This window comes from Bos javanicus, chromosome 1 (genome assembly GCF_032452875.1).
Source record: "Bos javanicus breed banteng chromosome 1, ARS-OSU_banteng_1.0, whole genome shotgun sequence".
Lineage (NCBI taxonomy): Eukaryota > Metazoa > Chordata > Mammalia > Artiodactyla > Bovidae > Bos > Bos javanicus.
This window is the reverse complement of record NC_083868.1, coordinates 52734741-52748438: the sequence shown is the minus strand read 5'-3', so window position 1 is coordinate 52748438 and position 13698 is coordinate 52734741. Positions and strand designations below refer to the sequence as shown.

At 40.1% G+C, this 13698-nt stretch overlaps 1 protein-coding gene across 16 annotated transcripts in view; it reads right to left on the bottom strand.

The window, feature by feature from the left end:
* Positions 1-848: 848 nt before the first annotated feature.
* Positions 849-13698, bottom strand: part of BBX (BBX high mobility group box domain containing) — a 297809-nt gene continuing 284959 nt past the window's right edge. For all 16 annotated transcript variants that reach the window (XM_061384983.1, XM_061384907.1, XM_061385913.1 and 13 more), the window contains 3 exons: positions 13275-13472; positions 11107-11293; positions 849-6670 (listed from right to left, as the gene is read on the bottom strand). In XM_061384983.1, the coding sequence (XP_061240967.1) occupies positions 6583-6670; positions 11107-11293; positions 13275-13472 (473 nt within the window). In that variant the 3' untranslated portion in view covers positions 849-6582. The remainder of the gene's footprint in view (positions 6671-11106; positions 11294-13274; positions 13473-13698) is intronic.

The window sequence follows — 13698 nt, the reverse complement described above, 5'->3', positions numbered from 1 at the left end:
CACCAACATATCAACGTTCAAGTTGGAATAAATATAGGTAACTATTACCACTTAATGGGCATTTCTGTTACAATGCCCCACACCAACATATTCATATATATTGCCTTTTTATCCCAGTAGTGGTGTTAAGAAGGTATTATTACCATCATTTAGGTAAGTGAAGTGTGATTCAGGGAGGTTAAGAAACCTAGTGGTAAATGGGTGGACCCACACTTTGGAGCCCAATCTGTCTGAATGCAAACAGCTGTGACATAATCATACTATATATGGATTTGGGTTGGCCAAAAAGTCTATTTGGGTTTTTCCATGTTATAGAAAAACAGAAATGAACCATTTGGCCAACCCAATATTTATACCGTTTGTGCTCATGTGGACTCATGTGCCATTCCAAAGGGTTAAAAAAAACACAACCCAGGATATCCAAGGTTTTAGGTCTCAGGAACATCCTATTCAGCAAAGTTGAGGTCTGTGTTTATACTACTGTCTTAATGGTACTATTCCAATCATTATACTGGTTCGGGGAAAGACAGTGTGCTTAGGTCACACTTTCCAAGGCGGCTCTTCTGCACGTGGACTGAAGCGTTCTTCCTTCTGTAGGGATGACCTCTGCTCTGCATGTTAGGGAAAGCAACCAAGGCTGCTCAGACAGTGGTGGATCTCAGGTAGAGTTTCGAGGAGACCGTCATATGACATTCTAAAATAGCTGAGAGGTCTTAACTTGTATTAAAGTATTTTCCTTACTAGTTTTTAGTGGAAATGGTATACTGAAGGCATATACATGATGGTCAGTAGTTTGAACCAAAAAAAAAAAATATATATATATATATTTAAATAATATCTTTAAAATATTTCAAATTTTTATTAAATATTTTTATTCAGTTTTAAGATCACAGTTAAAGTACTTTAGCATGTTATACACATGACTTACATGTGCAATTTTTAGAAATATCAAATTAAGTATAAGATTTTGAAGAAAGAAATTATATAAATGTGTATATTGACTCTTACTACACATACATCTAAGAAAGCAATAATTCTGTTGTACCATTAAGTGGAAATCATTTATTACATGGCATGTTTACACCAACTCTAAAGAGAACCAAGCCAATTTCTGAAAGCAAAAAAATGAGCGATTCGGTCATGCTGAAAACTGTCAACAGACTTAAGATCCGGTGGTCAAATGAAGCTGTGGTTAATTTTTGACAGGTAAGTAAGCAATTCAAACCTGTAAGAAAAGTTCATAATCTGGTATGTGGAATCTCAGGTGGTTTTTATTCCTTTCTGACAAATTCCTGAGAGCAAGACTTGTTTAGTGCTAATGAAATGAGAAAAATGTTGCCAAGCATATGCTGAGCTCCAGATCACAAACCTCCCCTCCCCCAGTTCTGCTGCTAGGAGCTGAGGCACTAACGTGAGGTGGCAGGGGACGTGACCACCCCTCCGGGGCGGCAAAGGAAGGTCACTGTTCGTCTGTGAAACATGCGCCTCTGTGATTTAGGTTAGAGCTTGTGAGGTAAGACTTGCTGTGCGGAGGGAGGGCATGGAGGCATTGAATTAGGTCTGTGTTACTCGGTAACCACTTCTGGCCCAAGTTATTAGAAAATCTTTGGAAAAGAGTAGTAATGTTCACAATAACTAGGTTCTGTGCATAAAAATCAATTTAAGGGCAGGATCAATTTTGACCACTGGCTGCAACAAGAAAACAGTGGCCAGCAAAGTTCTAAGCACAAGGTTTCTTTTCAATTATTAGTATAAATCATACCACCACAAATACAATTTGGCCATGAGAGGAAGCTTTTTTGTGTGTGTGAAGAAAATGTATATTTATGCATTTTTAAGGAACGCATGGATGAAGGTGTGTGAGGGGAATCAAGCGGATCTGCCTTGTTTACTCTTTTGTTGCTTCTTTTTCTATCATGTGAGGAAGATGATGTCACCAGTGAAAAGGACAGGATTATGTAATATGGGGTGTACTAAACTTCACTATCGTTTCCAAAATGAAAGTAAAGCAGTTCATCAAATCCTGACTACTTCACCAGACAGATCTGTTAAGATGAACTGAAAACTGTTTCTTTTTTTTATATTGTAAGTATGATGTTAGTCGATCTAAATAAGATACTTTAAAAAAAAAAATCCCCAAACTCCAATAAAAACAAAATCCAAATCTAATTCTTTGGGAATACTTGTATAAATAAAAGCAACACCTAATTAACAATTAGTACACTCTTTACAAGGTGCAAAAACAAGGTCCTATGTGGGGAAGGCTAAATTTTAATTCCCACCTAGCAGTCACTCTGAATACTTTGTAGGTCAAATGTAAAAGCATTGGCTTCTGCTGCCCATTTTCAGCAACACATTGTTCTCTCTGGAGAAGGTGGTTTGCGAGTCTAAACACTGCAGTGGAAAATAGTGGCACTGAAGGTGGAAGCAAAAAAAAGACAAACTTTGGAAACAGGACTTACTGAAATTAACTGTTAAAGCCGAGGTAGCCCATTAGGGTTGGCCTTATCTGAGGGCTCTGTGGAGCACTGCAATCAAAGGTGAGCCTCCTCACAGCATTGCGCACACCCCGACTCTCCCTTTACAAATGATGACTCCAGGCCTTGCATGAATTCCTTTTCCCCGGTGAAGTGGCGCTGTTTCCCCTTTGCTGTATGGATGCCGGCCTCCAGCTGCTGGTCTTCAGGACACAGAGGATTCGTACAGTAGTTAGCAGGCAGCATGGTCCCACTGCTTCACATTAATGCCAAACGCCAAACTTGGAACAGACTTCCTTGATAACCCCCAGCCCTCACCCCGTGCTGCATAAACAAAACATGTCATTCGGTTTTCAGCTTACTCCTAGTGCTGTTATCGATTTACAATTTGCTTGAGATTTTACATAGGTGCAAACATTTCCATATGATGAGCCAAAGACTACAGAGTGCAAACAAAATTTTCTAGGACTCAGTCAGGGTAGCATCTGACTTGATAAGAGAACGACGGGGATTAAACAAGTTGGATTCTGAATAAACAGACTAGTTCAAATGCTCCTTTTTGTTCATAGTGTTCCATCACTTTTTTCCTCTGCAGCAGTTTTAATGGCAGGAACTAGAATAACAGTGATAACATGGGGATGAGTTCAACATGGGTTTGAGGGGGCATTGGTAGAAAGCTCATCTGATGGAATTAAATAAATATATTTCCAATACTTGAGGGGAAAAGACTGTCAGGATTATGAGAGTATGACATATCCTTTATAAAAAAGGGGGCTTTAATTAATTAGCAACTTTGATCTAAAATCTGGGAACTAACTTAATTTGGGGTTAAGAACCTGTATCTTCAATGTAGCTGTAGGACATTTTTCTTTTTCCTTATCTCAGTATAGTTATCCAAACAAATAAAAACTTAAAAAGGATGTCTTACAGTATTTTCTTTCTTTCCACCCAGCTTCTTGGAGCTGTAGCTTCAGTTACTATTATATACTCTACACACTTCAAAATTACATAGGAAAATACCCAGAATAACTAAATAAATAAAAGGCTAAAGAAAACTGGAACAGTACTGCGTCTCCATCTGAGACTGATCATCCACTTCCAGCATTACAGAGAAGGGCTAGGACAATTTTTTTTTGTTTTTCAAAAGATTTATATACAGGTTTGAATCCAGAAATTAAGGTTAAAAGCATAAATATTGATAATTTCAACTAGATTCAGAATGGTTTCAGAAAGATATGATACAACAATTTAGAATAAAACAAAGCAGAAGAGCATCATATTTTGGTTTGCTTGAGATATACATAAGGTGCAACAACTTTTTCTCGAGGATGCTTGTGGGACAAATGTTAGTGTAGATGGTGTTTGCTGGCAGATTAAGGTACACACCATAGCAATATGATTTTCCAAAATAAAAAAGAATGCAAGAAGTGAAATGAAAATGATAAATGGGGGGAGGGTTACTACATGTTGGTCTGAAATACTTGTGCTAACAAATGTTATTACCTGAAAACACCAACACCCTTCTCCAGTGGATTCAGGGCATGAGAAAAGCACTATTATTGAAATCAAGACTTTGCTCAGAGAAACAACAAGGCGAGTGTCTAGAGGACTATAAAGCTTTGCAGGATTTCTGCTACTCTCAGTGCCTAACCGCTTAAAAATTAAGCATTTCTACAAAAAGTTTTTTTTTTAAAGTATCTGAAAACAGTCATATCCAGTAGGTTGCCCTCCACCCCCACCCCTGCCTAAGGGAAAAGCCACTGAGGTTTAGGAAAAGCAGATCAAGTAAGATATATTAATCACATAGAAAAAAGTAATCATTTGTTTCGCTTCTTTTTAAAAAAAGGTCCCATGAATATACAGCAATCTCTTAAGGAACTCTAGTGAAATGTAATCGGAGGACTGGAAGGAAGGAGGGGGCTCTGGCAAAAATAGATCTATTCTAACGTGTTCTAGAGAATAATAAGTTAGTACCATTGTCAAGGTGCATGTTCTGCACCAAAAATTTTTTGATTTTTAATTGTTTTTGGATTTTAGCTAATAATTTTTACATCACTGCTAGCAAGTGGGCCAAAGACTCCAACAGCCACCAACACTAGGACCCAGCAATTTTTAAACATTTACTTTGTGTTTTGAAATTTAGAAAATATTAATAAAACAGCATCATAGTAAAAACATTATGCTAAAATCTGGGGCTGCTCACCTGATTTATGTCTATGTGAATGGGGTTAAGTTTTTAATCTCTGATTAACCTTACTTACTACTTCCATCTCCCTCCATGTTCACAAAGAATATGTATTTTTGAGGACACCATTCCAAAGTTCTGCTGCCCTCTTTAACTGCTTTAAAGAAAAACCCCCATTCTCTCTATCCTTTTTCAATTCTGTTAGTATGGTGTACATATTTTCCAGCACCGAAACTGAAGTAGTATCTACAACCGTGAAAAGCTAAACCTAGTCAGTACTAATAGAGTCATTTTTTGTATGGCTATTAGGTCAAATTACGATTAGAAAAAAAAGTCTTCATTACAATTCAGTCAAGTATAAATAAGAAAGCTAGATAAAACCTTGTAAACGGTCACCATTTAGAGAGCTAATTCAAAAGCTTCAAACTCGAACTAACACTATCAAAATTCCGCCAGTTTGAAAACCAATAAAAATTATTGCTGGAATCCAATAATTAAAATTTGGTAGTTTGTGCTGTGATGCAAGAGTGGGGAAATACTTTGTGCTATGGAACAAATACCCTGTAAAATGTGTAGCCGCCGACTAATTCTGATTTATCACTTTGCATCTGTTGCTAAGAAACAAGACACTGTGAACGTCAGGCGGTGGAGTCAATATGCTGGATGTTCTAAGCCAGTTAATCCACTTGGCACTGGCATATGTATGGTTGGTTTTCTGTTCAAAAGCAACAAAACACAAAAAAGAAGCAGGAAACTTGCAGGTGGATCTATGACTGCGAGTCCCACTGTGGTCAGGCACACCTCCCTCACCATTTAACTCAATACCTCCGTAATCACAAAAACTCAAAATGGCTCTAAAAACCTGCTGTGCCAATTAGGCTGTGCATAGCAATTGCTACCCGTCCAGTCTGTCTGGGATGGATGTAAAAGGTCTGTAGCTCAAAGTCCACATGAGGTGAGTGTCTTCAATGTGTTCAGAATAGTGAAGTTAATACTAAGGTCACTTCTGAATAATAGTTTTTTTTTTTGTTTGTCTGTATGAACGATCCATTGGTTACTCAGACCCCTGTGTAGAAAATAAAAAGAATCCTCAAGGCATGAAAACATTTGTAATCTGCAGGACTTTTCCCCTGTCTGGGAAAATATTTGCCACAATTTGCCCCAAGCAAATTCTTCTTGGTCACTCAAGGCTAAGAAAAAAAAAAAAATTCAGCTTGCAAGAATTGTAATTTTTTTTTCCTCTCTTTCTCTTTTTGCCAGCAAACTACCACTCTGGTGGCAAATATAAAAGTGCAGGATATAGGGACCACGAGGCCGAGCATACACCGCTAACAATGGTACATCTGCCTGCCCCTGCTGCTTGGGAGTCTTTGAACAGGCATTTTAATATTATTCTACAATATAAATGTAGGTATAACCTATTATATAAACCATCTTAGAACTTAAATCTCCATGTACAAAAAAGACTAGGAATATCTAATAATAACTAGTGCAGTGCGTCAGTTTTTGCTTTTTTTGTTGTTTTTTTGTTTTTGTTTTGAAAGAATAACTAGGTAATATATGAAACTAGTTTCACACTCTCTGGTTGGTAAAAGAGATGCTGGATGAGCTACAGTAAAGGCAGCCTTTTACCAAGTTACCACCTGTTACCATCAAAAGCCTTCAATAGAAAGCAAAGCTCTAGATCATCCTGTTTCTGCTCAGTATCAGACAGATCACATCACCCTCAAAGATTCTGGGTTCTGAGAGAACAAAACTGGCCCAGGGTGCCAACTTCTGCTTCAAGTGAATCTGGGCCATGGAGGGCAACAAGCACTTGTTTGCAGTCTATTTTCCACCACATGGACTCACTAGCATCCCTCGGTAAAGACAAGGCTAGGGTAGTAGGTAAAGCACAATGTTTTACAATTAAAGGGCGCTTCACTGGTCAGCGCAGGAAATAAGTACAGGAGCCTGTGGCATTTCTTTTGGCTGTCCATCATGGGTGAGTGGAGTTGACCTCTGACCTCTGTAAAACAAGAGGAAAAGAGAGAAATCACTTATTGAGAGTATGTTATTAGAAATAAGAGAGGATGATGAATGACCAACAAACGCTTTCCAATATATCTTGTTTAACAGATGCTACTGCCATACTACTTACGCCTTTTAATTAAAACTGCTTTAAAGCATCTTTATGTTTCTTTTTTAAGGGTTTCTTATCTCAGTTCCTCTCACACAACTCAACAACACTCTCTGCCCTCAAACAAGCACCTCCGCTATGTAGAGATAAAACCCGAGGCACCAACAAATTTGGGGAAATTACCTAAGAAGTAGAAAACTTTCAGTCAAGGGTGATGGTTTCAGGATGGCAATGTTCCTTTGGATCTTCTTATACTAAAAAAGAACACATTCCTTTCCTTGACTTGACCAAGGGGGAGGCTATCCTATACTAACTGATAACCTTCAGACTCATTTCTTGATATACAATAATAGGCCCAATTTCAAAATTTAAGGCCAATAAAAGGGTCAGCCTCTGCAAAGAGAGGTGAACTGTGACTGAAAAATGAATGAAAAGAAAACAGTGATGCTCTCCTCATGAAAGAGAAGTCTCAAAGGCATATGGAGGGAGAGTGTACAGGGAAGAAGGGGAGGACCAACTCTGAATTTCAGTGTGTGAGAAAATTCAGTCATCTTGAGCCAAAATCTACACATATGGAGAAAGAACTCTAGACAAGACGTTAAAAATTCATGGAAATGCTTATCATTTGGATTGGATCTACATCAAATAGTTTATTTTTATTTTTTTTAATGAGTAGGAAGAAAAATGCCACTTGCTTCATGGTTATAAGAACATTTCTTGGTAGAGTCTACAGAGCCTCTCATTCTAAAAAGACAGGATGGGGCACATCTGTGACATTTCCTAACAGGCTTCTCGAGCCTCAGTAAGGCAGATGCACCGCTGAAAATACGGGGGCATGCAGCAATGTCTTCACTGGATTGACCACTTTAATACAGTATCTTTAGATTATGCGAAATAAGAGGAGCAATTTTAAAATTCAAACTGTGTCTCTCCATAACTATATCCAAGTTTCTTTCTCTTGGTGCACAAAAAAGAAAATTAATATAGATATCTATAAATGCAACATTTTGGGATTTCAGAATCTAATGATCAGTTATCTTAAGATATAGGAATTTTTTAGAAAAACAAAACGTGTTATAATCAAACCTCTGGATTAATCTGTTTATTCATGTGGGGATGCTTAAGAACCAACTGTTCAATATGTCCAACTCTTTGTTCAAGAAAGATGAAATTAAAATGGTATTTACTTTTAAGATTGAATATGTAACAATATTACAAAAGCCAAAAATATTTTAATAAGTATTGGAAAAGGCAACATACAAAGAAAAAAAGTGAAAGATGAAGAGTACAGTAAAAAAAAAAAAAGACATCAAGGGGGAGAGAGAAATTGGGTTGATAGCCCAGCTTGTGTGTGCACGTGCACGCTCAGTCGCTCAGTCATGTCCGATTCTTTGTGACCCCATGGACTATAGATTCCCAGGCTCCTCTGTACATGGAATATTCCAGGCAAGAATACTGGAGTGGGTTGCCATTTCCTACTCCAGGGCATCTTCCTGACCCAGGGATCAAACCCACATCTCCCCCATCTCCTGCATGGGCAAGCAGATTCTTGACTAGTGAGCCCAAGTAGAGGTATGATGTGGCTGCCACCAAGAGGTGGCTCCAGTTCCCAGGGGCAGGTCAAGTGACATTCCTCAGGACTCTCTAGGACAGGACGGATGCTTGCATAAGCAGCATTCTTGAGCAAATGCTAAGACACAGGGGTTCAAAGACTTGGATTCAGATCCTGACTTGGTTTAGCTGTGTGCTGTTGGCGAGTTAATTAACTGCCTGTACCATCATTCAAATGTAACTAAAAAAGATGCACCTGGCAGAGCTAATTTTAAGAATAAATTTAATGAGCTTCTGTTCTTATAAAATTTCTAGTAAATAAATAGGCTCTCAACAAAGGTTAATTTCAATTTCCTACTTCCTGTGGTTTATAAAACTGTTTGTCTATGTTGGGTTTCTGAACCCAATATTAAGATTTCTTGTGACAAGAATGCAAGTAATATATATTTACCCCTAACTCTGTGGACCACCTTTTAAATTATGAACTAGGTGATCCTGAAGCAATAATTAATTAATGTGCAACCCAGGTACAATTACGTTAAGCCTGTCCATGGAGGGAAGGCTGGTAACTCTGCTTTAACAGGTAAGGGCTAGAGTTACAACTAACATTCCCCAGGAGGAGCTAGCTGTCTTTCTGGATGTTAAGAACACTAACCATTTATGTTGATAGTGAAAACTCTAATAAGCAATATTATTCTTTCCAATGGGATGTGTTAAACAAAAAAGAAGAACTTCTACTCAAATCATTTTTTCCTGTGCCTCTTAGATAACTTGGGTAGTCACTCATTCATTTGACCATATGTCCAGTCATTCCTGATGTAACAGGAACTAAGGAAGTTGTGTACATGGAGAATAAAACTGGTGCTTTGCTTTCAAAGTGCAATGGAAGGAAGCAGACATCAAACAATAACTACAGCCCTGAGTGGCAACTGATCTAAGAGGGGTGTGTACAGAGATTGTGCAGGACTTCAGAGGAAGACTGAGATGAGGACAAAGGACAGACAGACTGAAGGAGGAGCAGCAGTTCACTGGGAAGGAGGATGTGCAAAGGCAAGAAGTGGGCTTATGTGGATGGGAGTAAGCAATTGCACATGAACACAGGGCAGCAAGGGAGGTAGAGGTGGGAGTGGAAAGGCTGCCGCTTTCTGCTGCACCGCAAGCCACGGGGGCAGGGGTGGGGGTGTGTAGGTTAACAGTGCAGAGGTGTGACCTGTCATGGCCCAGCAAGGGTGACTGTGTGGTCGCTCTTGCTGAGCTCTGAATTATGACCCCCCCGCCACTGAATTCTTATATGACCTCTTATTTCCACAATTTATGAGGGCACTTAATAACACGCAGGCACATATTTAATTCTTTGTGCATGCATTATGAGTTTGTCCTCTGTGCTCGACTGTGAAACGCCACAAGCAGAGAAATGTCTGTGTGTTATCCCCCTCAGAGACCTGAGCAGATTTTAACAATGCCTGTCACCATTCACTTGCTATTAGGCACTTGCAGTGTACACATGAAAAGGAATTTGACTTCTTGGAAATGTCTAGAGGCTATTTGTGAGGAAGTACTAGAACTGTAATATGATAGGTAAGAGCAAGACACAAAGAAAACTTTCATCAGGGCCTCCTAAACCTGCAGAATCCACCTGCAATGCAGGAGATTGATTCCTGGGTTGGGAAGATCCACTGGAGAAGGGAAAGGTTACCCACTCCAGTATTCTGGCCTGGAGAATTCCATGGACTATATGGGGTCGCAAAGAGTTGGACATGACTGAGCAACTTTCCTAAACCTGGATATGAAAGATGAAAGAGAATGGTGCCTGACCATTGTGGGTGGGTAAAGAAGTTGGGCTGGATTTCAAGCACTTCTGGGATGAAGACTGAAAACCTAAGAAAGGAACTCATCTGCGGGTAATCCATTTTGAATAAAAATATGAAATACCTGAATTTACAAAAGACTTTCTTACCTTCCCAAATGTTCCATTAAATAGCAGAACACTCAATTATATACTTAGAACTTGATAACTTTCTGTGGGGCTTTACTGAGTTCAGAAGGCTTTCACATCTGATCTCGTCTGATTCCTTACAACTGTGTGATTCTTTGGGGATATCATTATGCTAAATGGAGGATGAGAAAACTGAGGCCCAGAGAAATGAATGACTAATAAACACAGGTTGCTTAAGATAAATTCAGGCCTTGTGCCTGCCATGAGTCAGATGGTGAGATGCTCTTTTTCCCAAACCACACATTTCTCTTCCGCTGGAACCACTGACGCCATCCTCAGTGGGGGTGTTGCCATATGCTAGGCCTGGGACACTAGATTTATTCTATAGTACATCTCTATGAAAGGAGAACCACTTACAGCCATTGCACAGAAGAAAAAACAGAGGACAGAGAAGTGAATGCTCTTGCTCAAGGTCTTCCTTACAGTTTTCAGCTGACAGACGCTGCACTCAAACCCAGGTCTGAGACTTGCCTCTAAAACTCCAATGATTAGATAATACTGCTGCTCTCTGCTCTCTCAGGACTCTTCAGAAATGAAGCTTAGTCACAGAATAAACTATATTCAAAGTAAAATTCTTGGCTGGCGTACTCCCTTATATTTTCCCGCACGGCTAAATAGAAACACGTGGTAAACAATAGTCATTGTGGAAAGTATCACCAATCACATCAGAAGGGATGAGCTGGGTTTGCATGTTATGGTCTCCACCCATGTTCTGTGAAAGGGGTAAAGCTGAACGGGACCCCCAGGCCTCAGGGCAGCGAGGCTTCCCACCGCTAACCTGTGCACGTTCTCCATGGCGGCCACTTCGGCCAGTGCGGCAAGGCTGAAGAAGGCGGACACGGCCGGCATCTCTGGGGTGCTGCTCCGCGTCTCTGCGGCCTCCCTATTGTGTGAGCATTCATCACTGCAGCCTGTCTCAGTCACCTTAGGGAGACTCCTCTGCAGTTGTTCCCTTGGTTTGTCATCTGCATCGGAAGGGAAATTCATCATGAGAGAGGATCGCTCTGTTTTCTTCGGAGAAGGGACACAGAAAACTCAGTGCCAGACAATGTGAAATGAGCTAATATGCTTTCCTGCTCACTTCTGTCATCCATGGAATATTAAGGCTGTTACAGAATCTCTTCTTCCATGGGAATAAAACTTTTATTGAGCTCAGCTGCAACCACAAGCAGCATTATGCCCTGAAGCCGAGCAGAGGAGCTGTGTTTTATCCAAGGTCAAAGAATAGGTCAGTCTTGGACAGAGAGGGGAAAAATGGGCCTTGGTCAGAGTAAAACCCAAGGGACTTCTGCACAGGGGCCAAGGAATGCTGTAAAATGGCCCTGCAAAACTCAACTGACCAAATACTCTGATGACGCCACAGCACACCTACTACGCATGCTGAGTTACCAATACTTAGAATGGCCTAACTAATCCCAGTGAGATCCTACACTGTTTGTTTGTTTTGAAGACCTTCTGCAAGGGAGACAAAGGGCCTTCTGGTATTTGTGAAGAGGTGGCCGAAATGCTATACCAATACACGGGCTGGAAATGATTGCACTTCATTATGCAGCCCTTACAGATGAGGAGGAGGGGGAGGAATCCTCATCATTTTTCAAAAAACAGCTTACCTACAGAAAGTAACTGATAAAGGCTGTAAATGTCATATATTAGAACATGACAGTGCTATATGCTTTTCCACATAAAAGGGAATGTTTTCTAAAAACCTTTCACTCCTCCTACAAGCAAAACAGAAGCTATAACAACTTAAACAATATGAAAATGACAGAACAGAATCCAGAATGGATAAGGAAGGAGAGCAGAGCTTCTAGGCTAATTATCAGGAAAACTAGATTCTAGTCCTTACTCTACACTTAGTAGTTCAATATATTCTGAAACAAAATTCAACCTCTGTGAGCTTCACTTCCTATATAACAGTAGAACTAGGGGTCTTTAACATGCTTTAAGGTTTAACAATCTACATATGTAAAACACAAGTGCACAAAATCCACTAAGTGACTTCTAATTTCTATCTTACCATACAATGAGTCCACCAACTGGATTAACCTAAATCAGATATTTATAAATATCACCCTCAAAGATCATTCACTTAAAATTTTTTTTTAAGTGAATTTTTTTTTAAGGTCCATTCCTATGGGCCTTTGACCTTTTTCTGGAAACTGGATCTGGGGAGAGGAGGGAACACCTCCTTCAGCACTGATAGAATGAGATGCTGGAGGCACTGAAAGGCAGAAAGGCAACGGCTAACACCACTAATGCTCTGCTGGTGGAGCACCCCAAGACGTGAGGGGGAAGCACAGTGTCACTCTCCACACCATTCCTTAACCTGGGTCCCTCGAGGCAATTCCCACAGAGGCCGCCACACGGCAAACAGACCACAGGCCACAAATGAAAATGGAGAAACTCACTGTAAGTTAATATCTGGTTACCGAGTAGCCTAGAGAACCAAGAAATCGAGAAGCATTCTCAGGCTCCTTTCGTGGTCTGAATCAGCTGTATAGGATGTGTGGGATACTTGCTTTCTTAATTCGGGGGTTTACATACCTCATGATCTGGCTTGTAATGACTTAAATAGTGAACCAGGGACTAAGATTCATCCAGTACTTTTAAAAGTCTCAGATCTTTGGGAATTTACATAAGAATCTGTGGTTGTGCAAGCTGAGAAAGACAGGGCAGCTAACAGTACTAAAAGCTACCTTTTCTTCCTAGGAACTCTGGATGTGCTCTTGGGAAAAGACCTATGATTTTAACAGAGAGACCAGAACATGTATGTTTAGAAGTCTGCAGGAAACCAGTTCTCAAGGAGACCCGGAGAGAGAACCCACAGAGCAGACCTACTTTTCGGGGAGGACCCACAGTTGGCTTAGAGTCACTTTCTGGCCACTGAGGCCATGGTGGCCCCTTGCTTGCTCCGGTCCTTTCTGTCTAAGCACTTCCTTTTCTTACCCAAAGTGCCTCCTGCTGGTGACACCCGGCCATCTGCTGTCCTGACAAGGTGTGTGATCTTGGTTTTCCTTGCTTTTCTCTTTTGGCTGCCCACCAAGGGTTCTTGAGTTGTTGTTGGCTCTGGAGTGTTGGGAATGGATAGGGCATTTTTAACCTTATAAGCAGGCTCTGTGGTGTTTTTGTCTTCTGAAAATATGGCTGCAACAGGACAAACCATATACAGTTACACACAAAAACACAAGTGTTACTTGTAGAAGGAAACATTTCTAAATGTGCGACCTATTTGAACGAGAACTTAAAGTTTTCAAAGTACTGAGGGAAAAAAGAAATATTGACCATAATTTTAAACAAATATTTCTTTAAATATTAAGTACAGAATAGGATACCCTCTGTACCCCCAACAGAATACTGTACTAAGAGGCTA